The 17,331-nt window shown below is 38.1% G+C and overlaps 1 protein-coding gene across 3 annotated transcripts in view; it reads right to left on the reverse strand.

Moving 5' to 3' along the window:
• NPSR1 (neuropeptide S receptor 1) overlaps positions 1-17,331 on the reverse strand; it is a 179,713-nt gene that overhangs the window by 135,888 nt on the left and 26,494 nt on the right. For all 3 annotated transcript variants that reach the window (XM_037729120.1, XM_037729121.1, XM_017502228.2), the window contains exon 2: positions 3,446-3,578. In XM_037729120.1, the coding sequence (XP_037585048.1) occupies positions 3,446-3,578 (133 nt within the window). The remainder of the gene's footprint in view (positions 1-3,445; positions 3,579-17,331) is intronic.

Genomic DNA, 17,331 nt, shown 5'->3' on the forward strand with positions numbered 1-17,331 from the left:
AAAAAAAAAAAAACTCAAAAGCTAGCAGAAGACAAGAAATAACTAAGATCAGAGCAGAACTGAAGGAGATAGACACAAAAAGCCCTTTAAAAATATCAGTAAATCCAGGAGCTGATTTTTGGAAAGATCAACAAAATAGACCACTAGCCAGATTAATAAAAAAGAAAGAAGAATCAAATAGATGCAATAAAAAACAATAAAGGGGATATCACCACAGATTCCACAGAAATACAAACTACCATCAGAGATTACTACAAACAACTCTATGCACATAAACCAGTAAACCTGGAAGAAATTGATAAATTCTTGTACACTGGCATCCTCTCAAGCCTAAACCAGGAAGTTGAAACCCTGAATAGACCAATAACAAGGGCTGAAGTTGAGGTAGCAATTAATAGCCTATCAACCAATAAAAGCCCAGGTCCAGACAGGTTCACAGCCAAATTCTACCAGACATACTAAGGAGCTGGTACCACTCCTTCTGAAACTATTCCAAACAATCCAGAAAGAGGAAATCCTTCCCAAATCATTTTATGAGACCAGCATCATCCTGATACCAAAACCTGGCAGAGACTCAACAAGAAAAGAAAACTTTAGGCCAATATACATGATGAACATAGATGCAAAAATCTTCAAAAAAATACTGGCAAACTGATTGCAACAGCACATCAAAAAGCTTATCCATCACGATCAAGTAGGCTTCAGCCTGCAGATGCAAGGCTGGTTCAACATACACAAGTCTATAAATGTAATTCACAACATAAACAGAATGAAACACAAAAAGCAAATGATTATCTCAATAGATTCAGAGAAAATTTGACAAAATTCAACAGCCCTTTATGCTAAAAACTCTCAATAACTAGGTATTGATGGAATGTATCTCAAAATAATAAAAGCTATTTACAACAAACCCACAGCCAATATCATACTGAATGGGCAAAAACTGGAAGCATTCCCTTTGAAATCTGGCACTAGACAAGGATGCCCTCTCTCACCACTCCTATTCAATACAGTATTGGATGTTCTAGCCAGAGCAACCAGGCAAGAAAAAGAAATAAAGGGTATTCAATTAGGAAAGGAGGAAGTCAAATAGTCCCTATTTGCAGACGACATGATGGTATGTTTAGAAGACCCATTGTCTCAGCCCAAAATCTCCTGAAACTGATAAGCAACTTCAGCAAAGTCTCAGGATACAAAATCAATGTGCAGAAATCACAGGCATTCCTATACAGCAATACAAACTTAAAGAGAGCCAAATCAAGAACGAGCTGCCATTCACAGTTGCTACAAAGAGAATAAAATACCTAGGAATACAAATAACAAAGAACGTAAAGGACCTCTTCAAGGAGAACTACAAACCACTGCTCAATGAAATAAGAGAGGATAGAAACAGATGGAGAAACATTCCAAGCTCATGGTTAGGAAGAATCAGTATCGTGAAAATGGCCATACTGCCCAAAGTAATTTATAGATTCAACACTATCCCCATCAAGCTACCAATGACCTTCTTCACAGAACTGGAAAAAAACACCTTAAACTTCATATGGAACCAACAGAGAGCCCGCATAGCCAAGTCAATTCTAAGCAAAAAGAACAAAGCTGGAGGCATCACACTACCTGACTTCAAACTATACTACAAGGCTACAGTAATCACAACACCATGGTACCGGTACCAAAACAGAGATATAGACCAATGGAAAAGAACAGAGGCCTCGGAGGCAACACCACACATCTACAACCATTTGATCTTTGACACACCTCACAAAAACAAGCAATGGGAAAAGGAGTCCCTGTTTAATAAATGGTGTTGGGAAAACTGGCTAGCCATGTGCAGAAAGCAGAAACTGGGCCCCTTCCTGACACCTTACACTTAACTCCAGATGGATTAAGACTTAAATATAAGATCTAACACCATAAAAAACCTAGAAGAAAACCTAGGCAAAACCATCCAGGACATAGGCATAGGCAAGGACTTCATGACTAAAACACCAAAAGTATTGGCAGCAAAAGCCAAAATAGACAAATGGGACCTAATTAAACTCCACAGCTTCTGCACAGCAAAAGAAACCATCATTAGAGTGACTCGGCAACCAACAGAATGGGAAAAAATTTTTGCAATCTACCCATCTGACAAAGGGCTAGTATCCAGAATCTACAAAGAACGAAAACAGATACACAAGAAAAAAACAAGCCCATACAAAAGTGGGCAAAGGATATGAACAGACACTTTACAAAAGAAGACATATATGAGGCCAACAAACATATGAAAAAATGCTCACCATCACTGGTCATTAGAGAAATGCAAATCAAAACCACACTGAGATACCATCTCACGCCAGTTAGAATGGTGATCATTAAAAAATCTGGAGACAACAGATGCCAGAGAGGATGTGGAGAAATCAGAACACTTTTACACTGTTGGTAGGAGTGTAAATTAGTTCAACCATTGTGGAAGACAGTGTGGCAATTCTTCAAGGACCTAGAAATAGAAATTCCATTTGACCCAGCAATCCCATTACTGGGTATATATCCAAAGGATTATATAAATCATTCTATTATAAGGACACATGCACACAAATGTTCATTGCAGCACTGTTTACAATAGCAAGCACTTGGAACCAACCCAAATGCTCACCAATGATAGACTGGACAGGGAAAACGTGGCACATATACACCATGGAATACTACACAGCCATAAAAACCAATGAGTTTGTGTCCTTTGTAGGGACTTGGATGAACCTGGAAACCATCATTCTCAGCAAACTGACACAAGAACAGAAAATCAAACACCGCATGTTCTCACTCATAGGCAAGTGTTGAACAATGAGAACACATGGACACAGGGAGAGGAGCATCACACAGTGGGGTGTGTGGGGGGGAACTAATGGAGGCACAGTGTGGGGTGGGGAGTTGGGGAGGGATAACATGGGGAGAAATGCCAGATATAGGTGATGGGGAGGAAGGCAGCAAACCACACTGCCATGTATGTACCTATACAACAATCTTGCATGTTCTTCACATGTACCCCAAAACCTAAAATGCAATAAAATATATATTTAAAAAATTAATAATTGAATAGAGATAGTGCTGGTGCATTTTCTGGGATGTATTCCTTAAGCTCTTAATACATGGTGATATGATAATATCACATTAGTGAAATATGGAGGCTACTGTATATAGAAACAGGGAAATCCTATAGAACCATTTGGTGGCACTGATAATGGTATTTCTATTACTGCAGTGAGTTATTTTTATAATGAAATCTTAGAGACGTTCATGTGTGTTAAGTATGCCAGAGGAAATATTGAAACGTGTTTTATATTCTTTCAGAAATTATTCTCAAATTTACCCATGTGTTACATTTTTATTGATAAAATTCATTAAAAGCAGGAAGCCATAGGGACTTTGCATACAGCTTCCTTCTCTCACTTGCATAGTGACTTACCCGTGATGGCCAGCTGAGTCACAAAGAAGAGCATTCTTGACTTCCTCTTTCTCCTCCATGTGGAAAAAAGCACAACAGAGTTTCCAACAATGGTAAAAACAAAGAGGACCCACAGCGTTATCAATTGCTCAGTCTGTAAGAAACAGAAAAAAATAAAACCAGTGTGCCTGTGAGAACCAGGGTTCTTTATAGAATGCGTGGAGGCCTTGGTGCTAGATTTCTTCCTCCTGATCCCATATCCCTACCTTTGGAAGCTCTTCTCTCAAGAAAACAATGACAAAATGGTCTTCATTTACACCAGCTGCAGGGTAAATTAATGCACCTTTTAAAAATCTTTTGGAAATGTAAGTCAAGAGATAAAAAGTTTGTATTCTTTGGTCAAGTAATTTTAACACTATGTGGAAAGTCAAAATGTAAAAAAGAATACCACTGTCACAAAGATGTCCATTATTACGTGCATCTAATTTCTTATTGTAAAAAGAAATCAGAAATTGTTTAAAGATAATAGGGTAGCTAAGTAAATCAAGCACTTCGATTCAGTGAACTGTTACAGCATAGCTATTAACAATGACAAACATGAAGACTATGTAGCAATATTAAAAATACCTGTAATATAATGGTAAGTGGGAAAACATAATAAAATCATATACTGGGTATGATTACAACTCTGTAAAATTATATACTTAGGAAAAAGGCTGAAGTAGAGTAAAATGTTAAAAGCGGTCATTTTAGGGTAGTGTAATTATGGGCTATCTTTTCTTTTTTTCATTTGACAGAATTTTATAAGGTGGTTATATTAAAGTTCTACTGAAGAATGTTTTTGTGGTTTGAATGTGTCCTCCAAGGTTCATGTGTTGAAATTTAATCCCCAAAGCAATGGATTTAATGTAGAACCTTTAAGAGGTGATTAGATCATGAAGGCTCTGCCCTCAGGAATGGATTAATCTTGTTATTGTGGGAGTGGGTTAGTTATTGCAGGAGTGTGTTCCTGATAAAGGAATGAGTTCAGTTCCCTTCCCTTGTCCCTCTCTCACCATCCCTCATCCACTTCCTTTCTGCCATGGAATGATGCAGCAAGAAAGCCCTCACCAGATACCAGCACCTTTCCAGCCCCTGGCACTGTAGAAATAAATTACTTTTCTTTATAAAGAAGAGTAATAAATATAGTATACAATAGCATATAGTATAAAGAGTACTATATTACTCAGTCTTTGGTATTCTGTCATAGCAGCATAAAACAGATTAAGACAAATGATGAATTAGTTTAAAAAATAAAAGCAGGAATGCTATTAATGTAACAGTCCTTCTAAAATTTTTTATGAACATCTTCATGAGTACTGCACTTTATCAATCTGATATTTAGGCTCTCTATCCTGGATTTACAGATCAGTGTCTAAGATCCCAGGTGGAGGTCAGGGCCTTGGAACTGCGGATCTGTGGAAATGAGGATAGGCATTGTAGTGATGTGGAGGGAGGATGATGGCTGCACAGCTAGAGTGCAAGGGTGATAGGATTGGAGAACTCTGCAGGTATATCATGTCCAGCATGCATATATCATTTCCCACTTGGAGGGCAGCATTTTTGCTCAGCTTTAAGCCACATACTTTTTCTCTGGTTCTTTGATGACTAGAAGTGTTGTATCTTTCTGGATAACTCATTTCTCTAGCAGTGTTGAAATGAGTGCTATAGCATCAGGAAAAAAAACTAATTATTATGCAAAGGACTATACTGAGTAGAGGGAGTGAATTTTTGTAAGAGAATTCTCCCCTTTGAGATGGATTGACAACAGTGTTGTCAGTAGCAGATACAGCAGGAGAGGGCTTTGATGTAGACTGACACTTCCTATTCATGTGGTGTGTCAGCAGTGGGACATAAACAAGTCATTTAATTTGGAAGACCTCTTCAAAAGCTATGAAACAACTTACAGAGTAACATAAGCAGCCAGGTGGCTTGGAAGTCTCCATCAGAAAGTCTCACTGACACCATGGTGCTGACAGATGAAACAATTCAGGGCCAGGGTGGGGGATCATGTGTCTATGTTCCTCATATTGTTCTAATACAGTGTTCTATCAGGGAGGATGATGGTGCCCTGGGGGTGTCTAGGTTCAGGAAAGAGCCCATCAAGCAGGTGGCCTGGCAGGTAAGGTATGACAGAAAGCCATCAAATACTTTTGGTCTCTGGAATAAGCTTCGGTGTGAATGACCCAAAGCCTGTGTCACAGCCCTCCTGTCCCATGATCTTCAGTAGTTCCCTTACTTCCCCATTCCTTGTTAACATTCTAAGTCTTCTAGGGAAGGGCCCCATTCTTACAGAAGCTTTTCCACCTGTGTAGCATGAGCTTGGCTCTGAGCAGCTGCACATGGGGAGGACTTTGGAAAGTGTTTCTCAAAGTATGGTCCATGGCTAGGGTAATTATGTAACCTGGTTTGCCTAGGGCATTCCTAGTTGTCAACTGTTGACCCAAGATAATTATTTAAATTGCCTTTCCTCTCAAAAAGTGTCTTTGGTTAGATAGTAAATTATATAATCACCCTATACATGGCTCCCAATGAGTGGGCTCCAAATACGACAGCCTAGTCTATATCAATCCCTAAAAATGTATCTCTCTCTCTCTCTCTCTCTCTCTCTCTCAGCTTTGATTTAGGGCATTTAGAGGTTTGGGTCAGTTCATGATGTGATGTGGGGTCCCTGGAGACTTTTCAAGAACTATGCTCATTGAATATGGCACTTCAACACTAGAGTTGAAGGAGTCCACAGCTCTAGTGGGTCACCAATATCCAGTTCCACAACCCCATGCTGGAGGCTTGGGATGGCCTCATCTTCCTGGGTAAGGCCACCATATATGTCTTTGGCACTGCTAAGAGGCCCAGGAAGTGTTTCAGCACACTGCCTGCCTGGAAAAGAGGTACTATCTCTTCTGCTGGTGCTGCTATTCATCCATGTAGGAGAAGAAACTGAATCCACAAGGCTCTGTATACCTCTGTTTACCTTGTAGTTGCGTGATGTTGCAACATGTTCATGGATGTGGGGTAAAGAGTGTCCTGAGGTCAAAGTGAACAGCAGTTGACTGGAGCTAAAACTGTCAAAGGTGCAAAGTTACCTCCTCTCCTCACCTTTGTGAGTTACCCACAATTACAGGAAAATTTAGCTGTGCATCAATTTGCTGTGGCCCCTGAGGGCTGGGACCATCCTCCAGGAATGAGAAACCAAGAAGGATGTTGGCATTTCCCATCCTGGTAAAGGGAAGATTGAGACCCAGCTATCCCTCAGGTTGGAACTTGGGCTGTGGAAGGCAGCAAGGCAGATCTTGAGCCTGTAGAATGAAAAGCTGAAAGGGTCCCAAGGGACTGTGCCAAGAAGTGGAAGAAATCAAGAGTTTAGGACTATGCAGATGGCCTATCTGACACAAAGACCTAAAGGAGCTGAGCAAAGAAATGGCACCTAGCCAGGAGGTGGGCTGGAAACTGGGGCTGTCACACAGGCCGAGAGCTCAAGGCAGCTTGTGGTTTTAGATGGGAGGGAGCTGGGAGGGGCATCTTGCAAAGTGTCTTTCTCAGGATAATAAATTACATCAGAATACATCCTAGAAAACAAAATTATAAGATACAGAAGAAACTAAAAATTACTCACTTACAATTTGGGGGTATGTAATTCCAAAACTAAATTTCTCAATACCTGTGTATCATTCTTCTTGCCCTGCTGCACAGAAATTGGGGCTTTTTGTCAGGGTTTTGTTTTGGAACTTGCTTTTTTCTTACACCACAACATATAGAATCAAGAGCTTCCTGGTATTTGACATATATCACTTTATTTATTAATCCTCTCAGCAGCTAAAGAAGTGTGTTTGTTTGTCTCAGGTTTACCTATGAGACAACTGAAGATCAAAAAAGTTGACCTGGGATCAAAGGAGGTCTATGTAAGCCCAGTTTTCTTGACTTTGTCATTTAGACTTCTGAGCAATTACAACACATAACTTCACCTGGTCACTTTAGTGGCTGCCTACTTCCCAGTATTTGAGTATACTGTAATTTACTCAACTGATGCTCTGTTTTTGGATGTTAAATTATAGCTGTTTTTTCCAATCATAAATAATACCGTGATAAACATCCATTATATATGCCTAATTCATGAGTTAAAATTTCTAGATATGAAAGATTAAAATAAATAAGTGGATTTTTAAGGTTTTGCATACATATTCATTTTTGTTAAGAAATGTTTGGAGAGGGGGGATCCAAGATGGCCAATTAGACACAACTCCAGCGCACAACACCCAGTGAGAGAGAAGCAAAAATCCCGAGATCTCCTAGCTCCAACCGAGATACCAGGTGCATTTCAACAGGTCTGGTCCCATGGTGAGCAAAGCCCTCTCAAGGTAGACTGAGGCAGGGAGGGATGCTGTTTCACCCCGAAAGTGCACCTGACCAGCGAGTAAGAGGGTCCCTGTCTGGTGCTCTGGTCCAGATACAGCACTTCCTCCAAAGCCTCAGCAATACACAGAACAGGGGATCTTTGACAGTTAAGCGCCAAGAATTACAAGCACAGAGTTGAATAAGAATCCAGGATGGTGTCCCGGATTTGTGCACAGACCTAAGCAGACACATAAGCCCAAAAGGCGGCCAGGAGAGCTTGCCGACTAAGCTTTCGCACCCTCTCCCTGCCCGGAGAGAGAGGAAGCTGTAAGCGGGAGCAGTTGGGTCGGCCCCTACCCTACCCGGAGAGAAAAGAAGCTGAAAGGGGGAGAAGGTGGGGTGCAGCTGGGCAGGTCCCTACCCTCCCCCACAAACCCCAGAGGGCTGAAGCTCTGACTCTACTGGCTTGCGCAGCCAGAGCCACAGTCTGAGCCGAATGCTGAATAATCCAGCCCAGTGGAGGAAGGGCACAACCCACTGTTAGAGAGGTGGGACTGGGCTACACGTTTTAACAAAAAACTCAGGAAGCCTACTTAGCAATGGGACAGCGTTCTTGACAGCCCAGCAGTACCTACAGGTAAGCAGAAGAGGTGGGCCTTATCTCCCAGTATAAACAAAAAAGAAAGAGGAAGCTTCCTTAGTAACCTGAAGGAGTCCCTAAGAAACCCAGTAGTGCCTTCATAGGCAGACAAGCGACCTCATCAAGCAGCTCCCTGACATCACAGCCAGGTAAATCCACAAAGATGGGAAAAAACCAGCACAAAAAAAGGATGAATCCATCAAAGACCAAAACACCTCTTCTCCTTCAAGAGATCACAACTCTCAGCAACACAGGATCAAAACTTGACCGAGAAGGAGTGCGACAAATCGACAGAAACAGGCTTCAGAAAATGGATAATAACAAACTTTTCTGAGCTCAAGGAACACATTCTAACTCAATGCAAAGAAACCAAAAACCTTGAAAAAAGGTTAGACGAAATGCTAACTAGAATAACCAGCTTAGAGAAGAACATAAACGACTTGATGGAGTTGAAAAACACAGCACGAGAACTACATGAAGGAAACACAAGTTTTAATAGCTGAATCGATCAAGCAGAAGAAAGGATATCAGAGATTGAAGATCAACTCAATGAAATAAAGAGAAGGCAAGACAAGAGAATAAAGAGTGAAAAGAAATGAACAAAGCCTCCAAAAAATATGGGATTATGTGAAAAGACCTAATCTACGCTTAATCGGTGTACCTGAATATTATGGGGAGAATGAATCCAAGCTGAAAAACATGCTCCAGGATATTATCCAGGATAACTTCCCAAGCCTAGCAAGGCAGTCCAAATTTCAAATTCAAGAAATGCAGAGAACTCCACAAAGATACGCCTCAAGAAGAGCAACCCCAAGGCACATAACTGTCAGATTCACCAGGGTTGAAATGAAGGAAAAAATTCTAAGCGCAGCCAGAGACAAAGGTCGGGTCACCCACAGATGGAAGCCAGTCAGACTCACAGCAGATCTCTTGGCAGAAACCCTACAAGCCAGAAGAGAGTGGGGGCCAATATACAACATCCTTAAAGAAAAGAACTTTCAACACAGAATCTCATATCCAGCCAAACTAAGCTTCATAAGTGAAGGAGAAAATAAATCTCTTAGAGACAAGCAATTACTGAGAGATTTCATCACCACCAGACCTGCCATACAAGAGCTCCTGAAAGAAACACTAAGCACAGAAAGGAAAAAGTACCGGTCACTGCAAAAGCAAACCAGTTGGCAAAGACCAAAAATGCAATGAAGAAAATGAGTCAACTAATAGGAAAGAAAACCAGCCAGTAACAAAATGGCAGGATCAAATTCACACATAACAATATTAACATTGAATGTAAATGGCCTAAATGCCCCAATCAAAAGACACAGACTGGCAAACTGGATAAAAAGTCAAAACCCATCAGTGTGCTATATTCAGGAAACCCATCTCACATGCAAAGACACACATAGACTCACAATAAAGGGATGGGAAAAGATTTACCAAGCAAATGGAGAACAAAAAAAGCAGGGGTTGCAATCCTAGTCTCTGATAAAATGAACTTCAAACCAACAAAGATCAAAAGAGACAAAGAAGGACACTACATAATGGTAAAATGATCAATCCAATAAGAAGAGCTAACTATCCTAAATATATATGCCCTGAACACAGGAACACCCAGATACATAAAGCAAGTTCTTAATGACCTAAAATGAGATTTAGACTTCCACACAGTAATAGTGGGAGACTTCAACACTCCACTGTCAATATTAGATCCACAAGACAGAAAATTAACAAGGATATCCAGGACTTGAATGCAGAGCTGGACCAAGCAGACCTAATAGACATATACAGAATGCTCCACCCCAAATTCACAGAATATACATTTTTCTCAGCACCACATTGCACTTACTCTAAAATTGACCACATCATTGGAAGCAAATCACTCCTCAGCAAATGCAAAAGAACAGAAATCATAACAGTCTATCAGACCACAATGCAATCAGATTAGAACTCAGGATTAAGAAACACACCTAAACCTGCACAACCACTTGGAAACTGAACAACTTGCTTCTGAGTGTCGACTGGATAAACAGTGAAATGAAGGCAGAAATAAAGATGTCTTTGAAACCAACCAGAATGAAGACAAAACTTACCAGAATCTCTGGGACACCTTTAAAGCAGTGTCGAGTGGGAAATTTATATCAATAAATGCCCACATGAGAAATAAGGAAAGATCTAAAATTGACACCCTATCATCAAAATTGAAAGAGCTAGAGGAGGAAGATCAAAAACACTCAAAAGCTAGCAGAAGACAAGAAATAACTAAGAGCAGAATTGAAGGACATAGAGACACAAAAAACCCTTCAAAAAAATCAGTAAATCCAGGAGCTGGTTTTTTGAAAAGATCAACAAAATACAAAGACTGCTAGCCAGATTAATAAAAAGAAAAGGGAGAAGAATCAAATAGATGCAATAAAAAATGATAAAGGGGATATCATCACTGATCCCACAGAAATACAAACTACCATCAGAGATTACTACAAACAGCTCTATTCACATAAACCAGTAAACCAGGAAGAAATGGATAAATTCCTAGACACTTGTACTCGACCAAGACTAAACCAGGAGGAAGTTGAATCCCTGAATAGACCAATAACAAGGGCTGAGGTAGAGGCAGCATTCAATAGCCTACAAACCAAAAAAGCCCAGGTCCAGATGGGTTCACAGTCAAATTATACCAGATGTACAAAGAGGAGTTGGTTCCATTCCTTCTGAAAATGTGTCAAACAATACAAAAGGAAGGAATCCTCCCTAACTCATTTTATGAGACCACCATCATCCTGATACCAAAACCTGGCAGAAACTCAACTAAAAAAGAAAACTTCAACCAATATCCATGACGAACATTGATGCAAAAATCTTCAATAAAATACTGGCAAACAGATTGCAACAGCACATCAAGAAGCTTATCCATCACGATCAAGTAGGCTTCATCATGGGGATGCAAGGCTGGTTCAATATATGCAAATCCATGAATGTAATCCATCACATAAACGGAACCAAAGACAAAAACCACGTGATTATCTCAATAGATGCAGAGAAGGCCTTTGATAAAATTCAACAGCCCTTCATGCTAAAAACTCTCAAATAGGTATTGACATAAAAATAATAAAATATTATTATTAAATAAAATAATAAAAGCCATATATGACAAACCTACAGCCAATATCATACTGAACAGGTAAAAGCTGGAAGAATTCCCTTTGAAATCAGGCACTAGACAAGGATACCCTCTCTCACCACTCCTATTCAATATAGTATTGGAAGTTCTAGCCAGAGCAATCAGGCAAGAAGAAGAAATAAAGGGTATTCAATTAGGAAAGGAGGAAGTCAAACAGTCTCTATTTGCAGATGACATGATTGTATATCTAGAAGATTCCATTGTCTCAGCCCAAAATCTTCTCAAACTGATAAGCAACTTCAGCAAAGTCTCAGGATACAAAATCAATGTGCAGAAATCACAAGCATTCCTATATACCAATAACAGACAAACAGAAACCCAAATCAAGAGTGAACTGCCTTTCACAATTGCTACAAAGAGAATAAAATACCTAGGAATACAAATAACAAAGGATGTAAAGGACCTCTTCAAGGAGAACTACAAGCCACTGCTCAATGAAATAAGAGAGGAAAAAAACAGATGGAAAAACATTCCATGCTCATGGTTAGGAAAATTAATATCATGAAAATGGCCATACTGCCCAAAGTAATCTATAGATTCAGTGCTATCCCCATCAAGCTACCAATGACCTTCTTCACAGAACTGGAAAAAAACCACCTTAAGCTTCCTATGGAATCACAAGAGAGTTCACATAGCCAAGACAATCCTAAGCATAAAGAACAAAGCTGGAGGCATCACACTGCTGGACTTCCAACTATACTACAAGGCTACAGTAATCAAAACAGAATGGTACTGGTACCAAAACAGAGACGTAGACCAATGTAACAGAACAGAGACTCCAGAAGAAACACATCTACAACCATCTGATCTTTGACAAACCCGGCAAAAACAAGCAATGGGGAAAGGATTCCCTGTTTAATAAATGGTGTTGGGAAAACTGGCTAGCAATGTGCAGAAAGCAGAAACTGGACCCCTACCTGTCACCTTACACTAAAATTTAATCCAGATGGATTAAAGAACATAAAACCTAACACCATAAAAACCCTAGAAGAAAATGTAGGCAAAACCATCCATGACATAGGCATAGGAAAGGACTTCATGACTAAAACACCAAAAGCAATGGCAATAAAAGCCAAGATAGACAAATGGGATCTAATTAAAATTTACTGTACAGTAATAGAAAGCATCATTAGAGCGAATCAGCACCCAACAGAATGGGAAAAAATGTTTGCAATTTACCCATCTGACAAAGGGCTAATATCCAGAATCCACAAATAACTAAAAAAGATATACAAGAAAAAAACAAACAAACCCATTCAAAATTGGGTGAAGGATATGAATAGACACTTTTCAAAAGAAGACATATGAGGCCAACAAAGATACGAAAAAATGCTCATCATCACTGGTCATTAGAGAAACACAAATCAAAAGCACACTGAGATATCATCTTACGCCAGTTAGAATGGCGATCATTAAAAATCTGGAGACAACAGATGCTGGAGAGGATATGGAGAAATAGGAACACTCTTACACAGTTGGTGGGAGTGTAAATTAGTTCAACCATGGTGTAAGACAGTGTGGCGATTTCTCAGGGATCTAGAAATAAAAATTCCATTTGACCCAGCAATCCCATTACTGGGTATATACCCAAAGAACTATAAATCATTCTATTATAAAGACACATGCACATGTATGTCCATTGAGACACTCTTAATCAAACACCGCATGTTCTCACTCATAGGCGGGTGTTGAACAATGAGAACACGTGGACTCAGGGAGAGGAGCATCACATACTGGGGGCAGTTGGGGGGGTAGGGGAGAGACAGCAGGGGGTGGGGTGAGGGGGGGTGGGGAGGGATAACATGGGGAGAAATGCCAGATATAGTATGCACCTAAAATAAAATAAATTTAAAAAAAGAAAAAAGAAATGTTTGTACTGGTTGTTACCTACACTGCCAGAAGATGAAAATGAGTATTTCAAAACACTCCCATGTTGTTAATCTTTTACAATTTAGTGCATGACAACTACTTATAGGATTTTGTTATTATAAATTATTAACATTTTATCTACTTATTAACCATTTCTTATTTTGTAAATTATACATTTGGAAACTCAGCCCATTTTCCCATTCTTTTAGATTGATATTTACAAGTTTTTTAATTTAAAGGATATAATCTCTTAGAAATGTAAGTGGCAAGTATTTTATCAGTTTGCAATTGCATTTTATTTTGTGGTATTTTTAATTACAAAATATACAACATAAAAAGTGCACAATATATATATACATACATTTTACTTAGTAATCATAGAGTAAAAGCCCATGTAATTACCACCAACATCATTAAGAAAACCCATTGTCAACACCAGAAAGCCCTTCATATATAAAACTCTATTTCACCTCTTCTAGAAATTACCTCCAACCTGATTTCTACTTATTTAATTTTTACTGTTATCACTTAAATATGCATCCATAAAGAATAGGGTCTGCTTTCCAACTTTATAGAGTAGTTTTATGCCATATGTTTCTTTCGTCTTGGCTCTTTGGTTTATGATTGCAAGACTCATTCTTGTGACTGCAAAGAGCTGCAGGTTTTTCATTTTTATTCCTATATAGTAGTCCATGGTATGACTGTGCTCCGATTTATGTATCCCAGGTACTTGACAGACATTTGGGTGGTTTGTAGTTTGAAGCTATCATAAATGATGCTATAGAGTTCAGCACTTTTTTTCTCTGGTACATATTCTAAGTATGGAAATGCTGGGACATGGGAGAAACAAATCCTAAACTTGACTAGGTAATGCCATGGTACTTTCTTTACTGGTTCTGAGTAGCTTTACAGTTTTCTTCACATTTTTTATTCCTAGGTATTTTATATTTTAAGATTTCTATTTTAAATGACATATTTCATTTACACCATTGTATTTCTCTAACTGGGTAATGCTGGTTTAAAATAAAAAAAACTTATTTTCATATATTTAGTTTGAAGCCAACAAAGTTATAAATTGTTTCACTAATCCTAATTGTCGTTTCATTAGGTCTTTTGTATTTTCAGTGGAGACTATCATATCAATGGCAAATGATAATTTTTTTTCCAACTTTCAAGGATTATATTTCCCATTTTATCATATTGGTTAGAAGTTTCAGAACAATGATCTGGTTATAATATCATAGAAGGCATTCTTGTTATGTGTAAAATGGGTTAGGCTGTCTGGTGTTTTACTTATTATGGTCATATCACGTGAGCTTTGTAAATATTTGCTATGCAATTCTTTACATGATAACATTTCTGCAATTAGTTTTATAACATTGAATTGTCTACATAAGATTGACTTTTGATATTTTTTTGTCTCATTTGTGATCAGTTTTAACATTTTGTATTTTGTATTAGTTTTAGTTTCTTCCTAACTAGTAGTAGTATTATTTCAGTATACACTTATAAATAAAGCTTTTGAATATTATTTAAATAATCTCTATACTAATTTTCAAGTTTACCTGTTATTTCTAATTTTTGTTTACACATTTTAATGAAATATTTTAATTTGGCTTGTGATTTTATGTCTATTTCATCTTCAGTTACATAACTTACAGTAAGCCCTCACTTATCAATAGATTCTTGGAAGCTGTGACTTTAAGTGAAATGAACTATAGCAGGTCCTGAATGACATCATTTTGTGCAACATTATACCATTGATTAGAAAAAGAAAAATCACTGGTTTTGTTCTACGTAGTTTGACTTACAGTCACAGTTTCTGAGAAGTTATCAAAACACTCAGATGTTAAGTGAAGACTTACTGTGCTTTTCTTACATAATTCTTTGTATCTTGAATTATCTATTTCCTGATATTAATTTTGCCATATACTTGATTTAATCATATTTCTCTTTAATGGTTTATCTTTGTTTATCTATATATTTCTAACCATTTTGTTCATTTGCTACCAAGTATTTCTCCTGTAAGTAGAATATAATTTTTGTTTCTGACTTAAACTGAGAGTCTACTTTTAATAATGACAGTTCATTGTAATTTATTGTGTAACTGATATACGTAAGTTCTTACAAAGGTTTTTAATTTTTTTGTATTAAAAAATTTTTTTTGTCATTGTTTTTATTGTAATTTGTTCACCAGTAATTTGAAACATTTTATCACGTTAACTTTTAAAAAATTTCAGACATTGAAAGCTTAATTTTTAAGTGACCGTTAAAAATCATTCAAATTTCACTTCACATTGATAAATAAAAAGGTTTTAATTTTTTTTTATTTCCTTAACCCCAGACTCTATTAAAATAATCTGTGATTTTAAAATTTAGATTAGCATATTCTAGTATAACATACCTTTCTAAGAGTCATTTTTGACATTTGTATTAAAGTTTTATAAACATATCACCAAGAATTATTTAGCTATTAATTCCATATTTTACTGGTATCTTTGCTTTTGGTCCTCTTTTATACTCTATCTTCCATGCTGTGCTCTTCTATACTATATTTTCTAAGTTTTTGTTTTGATTAATTTCTGACTAAAGTAGTACACTTAATACTCAATGATTTAGGAAGTACAGAATATGTTTTAAATCTTCACATGGTAGGGAGAAAGTTTCTGCTGCGCTTTTACAGCATTTGATAGTCGAGTCACAGTATTTTCCTCTTAGAGCTCTGTTGACATGCACTAAGAATGTGAATGTGAAAGAATATATTGTGGCCTCTAATGTTGTATTGTAGAGGAGGAGACTATTTTTTTTTCTTTGCAATAACCCATTTTTCTATCTACATTCTTGGTGGACTTTTTTGTTTTCAATATCCTTAAAATTTGGGTACTAGTTGATTTAGGTTAGGTCTTTTTTCATTGTGATTCTTTTTGACCTTTTTAGAGTAAAAGATTCAACTTTTGAAGTCAGGTAAATTGTCTCCTATTATTGTTCTAATTTTTGCTTCCCCTCTGATCTCTTCTCTCCTATGGCATTTTTACTATATGAAGCTCTTGTGACTTCCCTGCATTTCTCTTCTCTCTCTCTTCCTCATTTTCAGCTTTCCATCGTTTACAGTGAATTTTATGAGAATTTCTTGACTATTCTTGGCTGGGTGCGGTGGCTTACTCCTGTAATCCCAGCACTCTGGGAGGCTGAGGTGGGCAGATCATGAGGTCAGGAGATCAAGACCATCCTGGCTAACATAGTGAAAACCCGTCTCTATTAAAAATACAAAAAATTAGCCAGGTGTGGTGGCATGCACCTGTAGTTCCAGCTACTTGGGATGCTGAGGCAGGAGAATCGCTTGAACCCAGGAGGCAGAGGTTGCAGTGAGCTGAGATAGCACCACTGCATTCCAGCCTGGGTGACAGAGCAAGACTTTGTCTCAAAATAATAATAATAATAATAATAGTAATAATTCTCAACTATTCTTATATCTAACCTCTCAGGTTATCTGTTCACTCCCAATTCCTTGCAGTAACTGCATTTTCATGTTAAAACAATATTTTATGAACTCAGGCCATGTCCCTTTTCTTAATGCAGTATCCTTTCAAGCTCTGGTGAGAACACAAATAAGAGATTTTCCAAGATTTTCTCGTTCCTTTTAGGAAATCTGTTTCATAGAGAGAAGCATGCTGATGCCTTAAGGCAATTTCTTCTTCAAGAATTGCAGGAGGTGATCCAAGATGGCCGTTTAGGAACAGCTCAGGATTGCAGCTCCTAGTGAAAGCGCAGAGGGTGAGTGGACGCCGTGTTTTTGTTGCCCACAGACTAGGAAATTCCCGGGCAGAGGTGCTCCACGGTCACCAGCGC

The sequence above is a fragment of the Cebus imitator genome, unplaced genomic scaffold (assembly GCF_001604975.1).
Source record: "Cebus imitator isolate Cc_AM_T3 unplaced genomic scaffold, Cebus_imitator-1.0 Scaffold294, whole genome shotgun sequence".
In the NCBI taxonomy this organism is placed as follows: Eukaryota; Metazoa; Chordata; class Mammalia; order Primates; family Cebidae; genus Cebus; species Cebus imitator.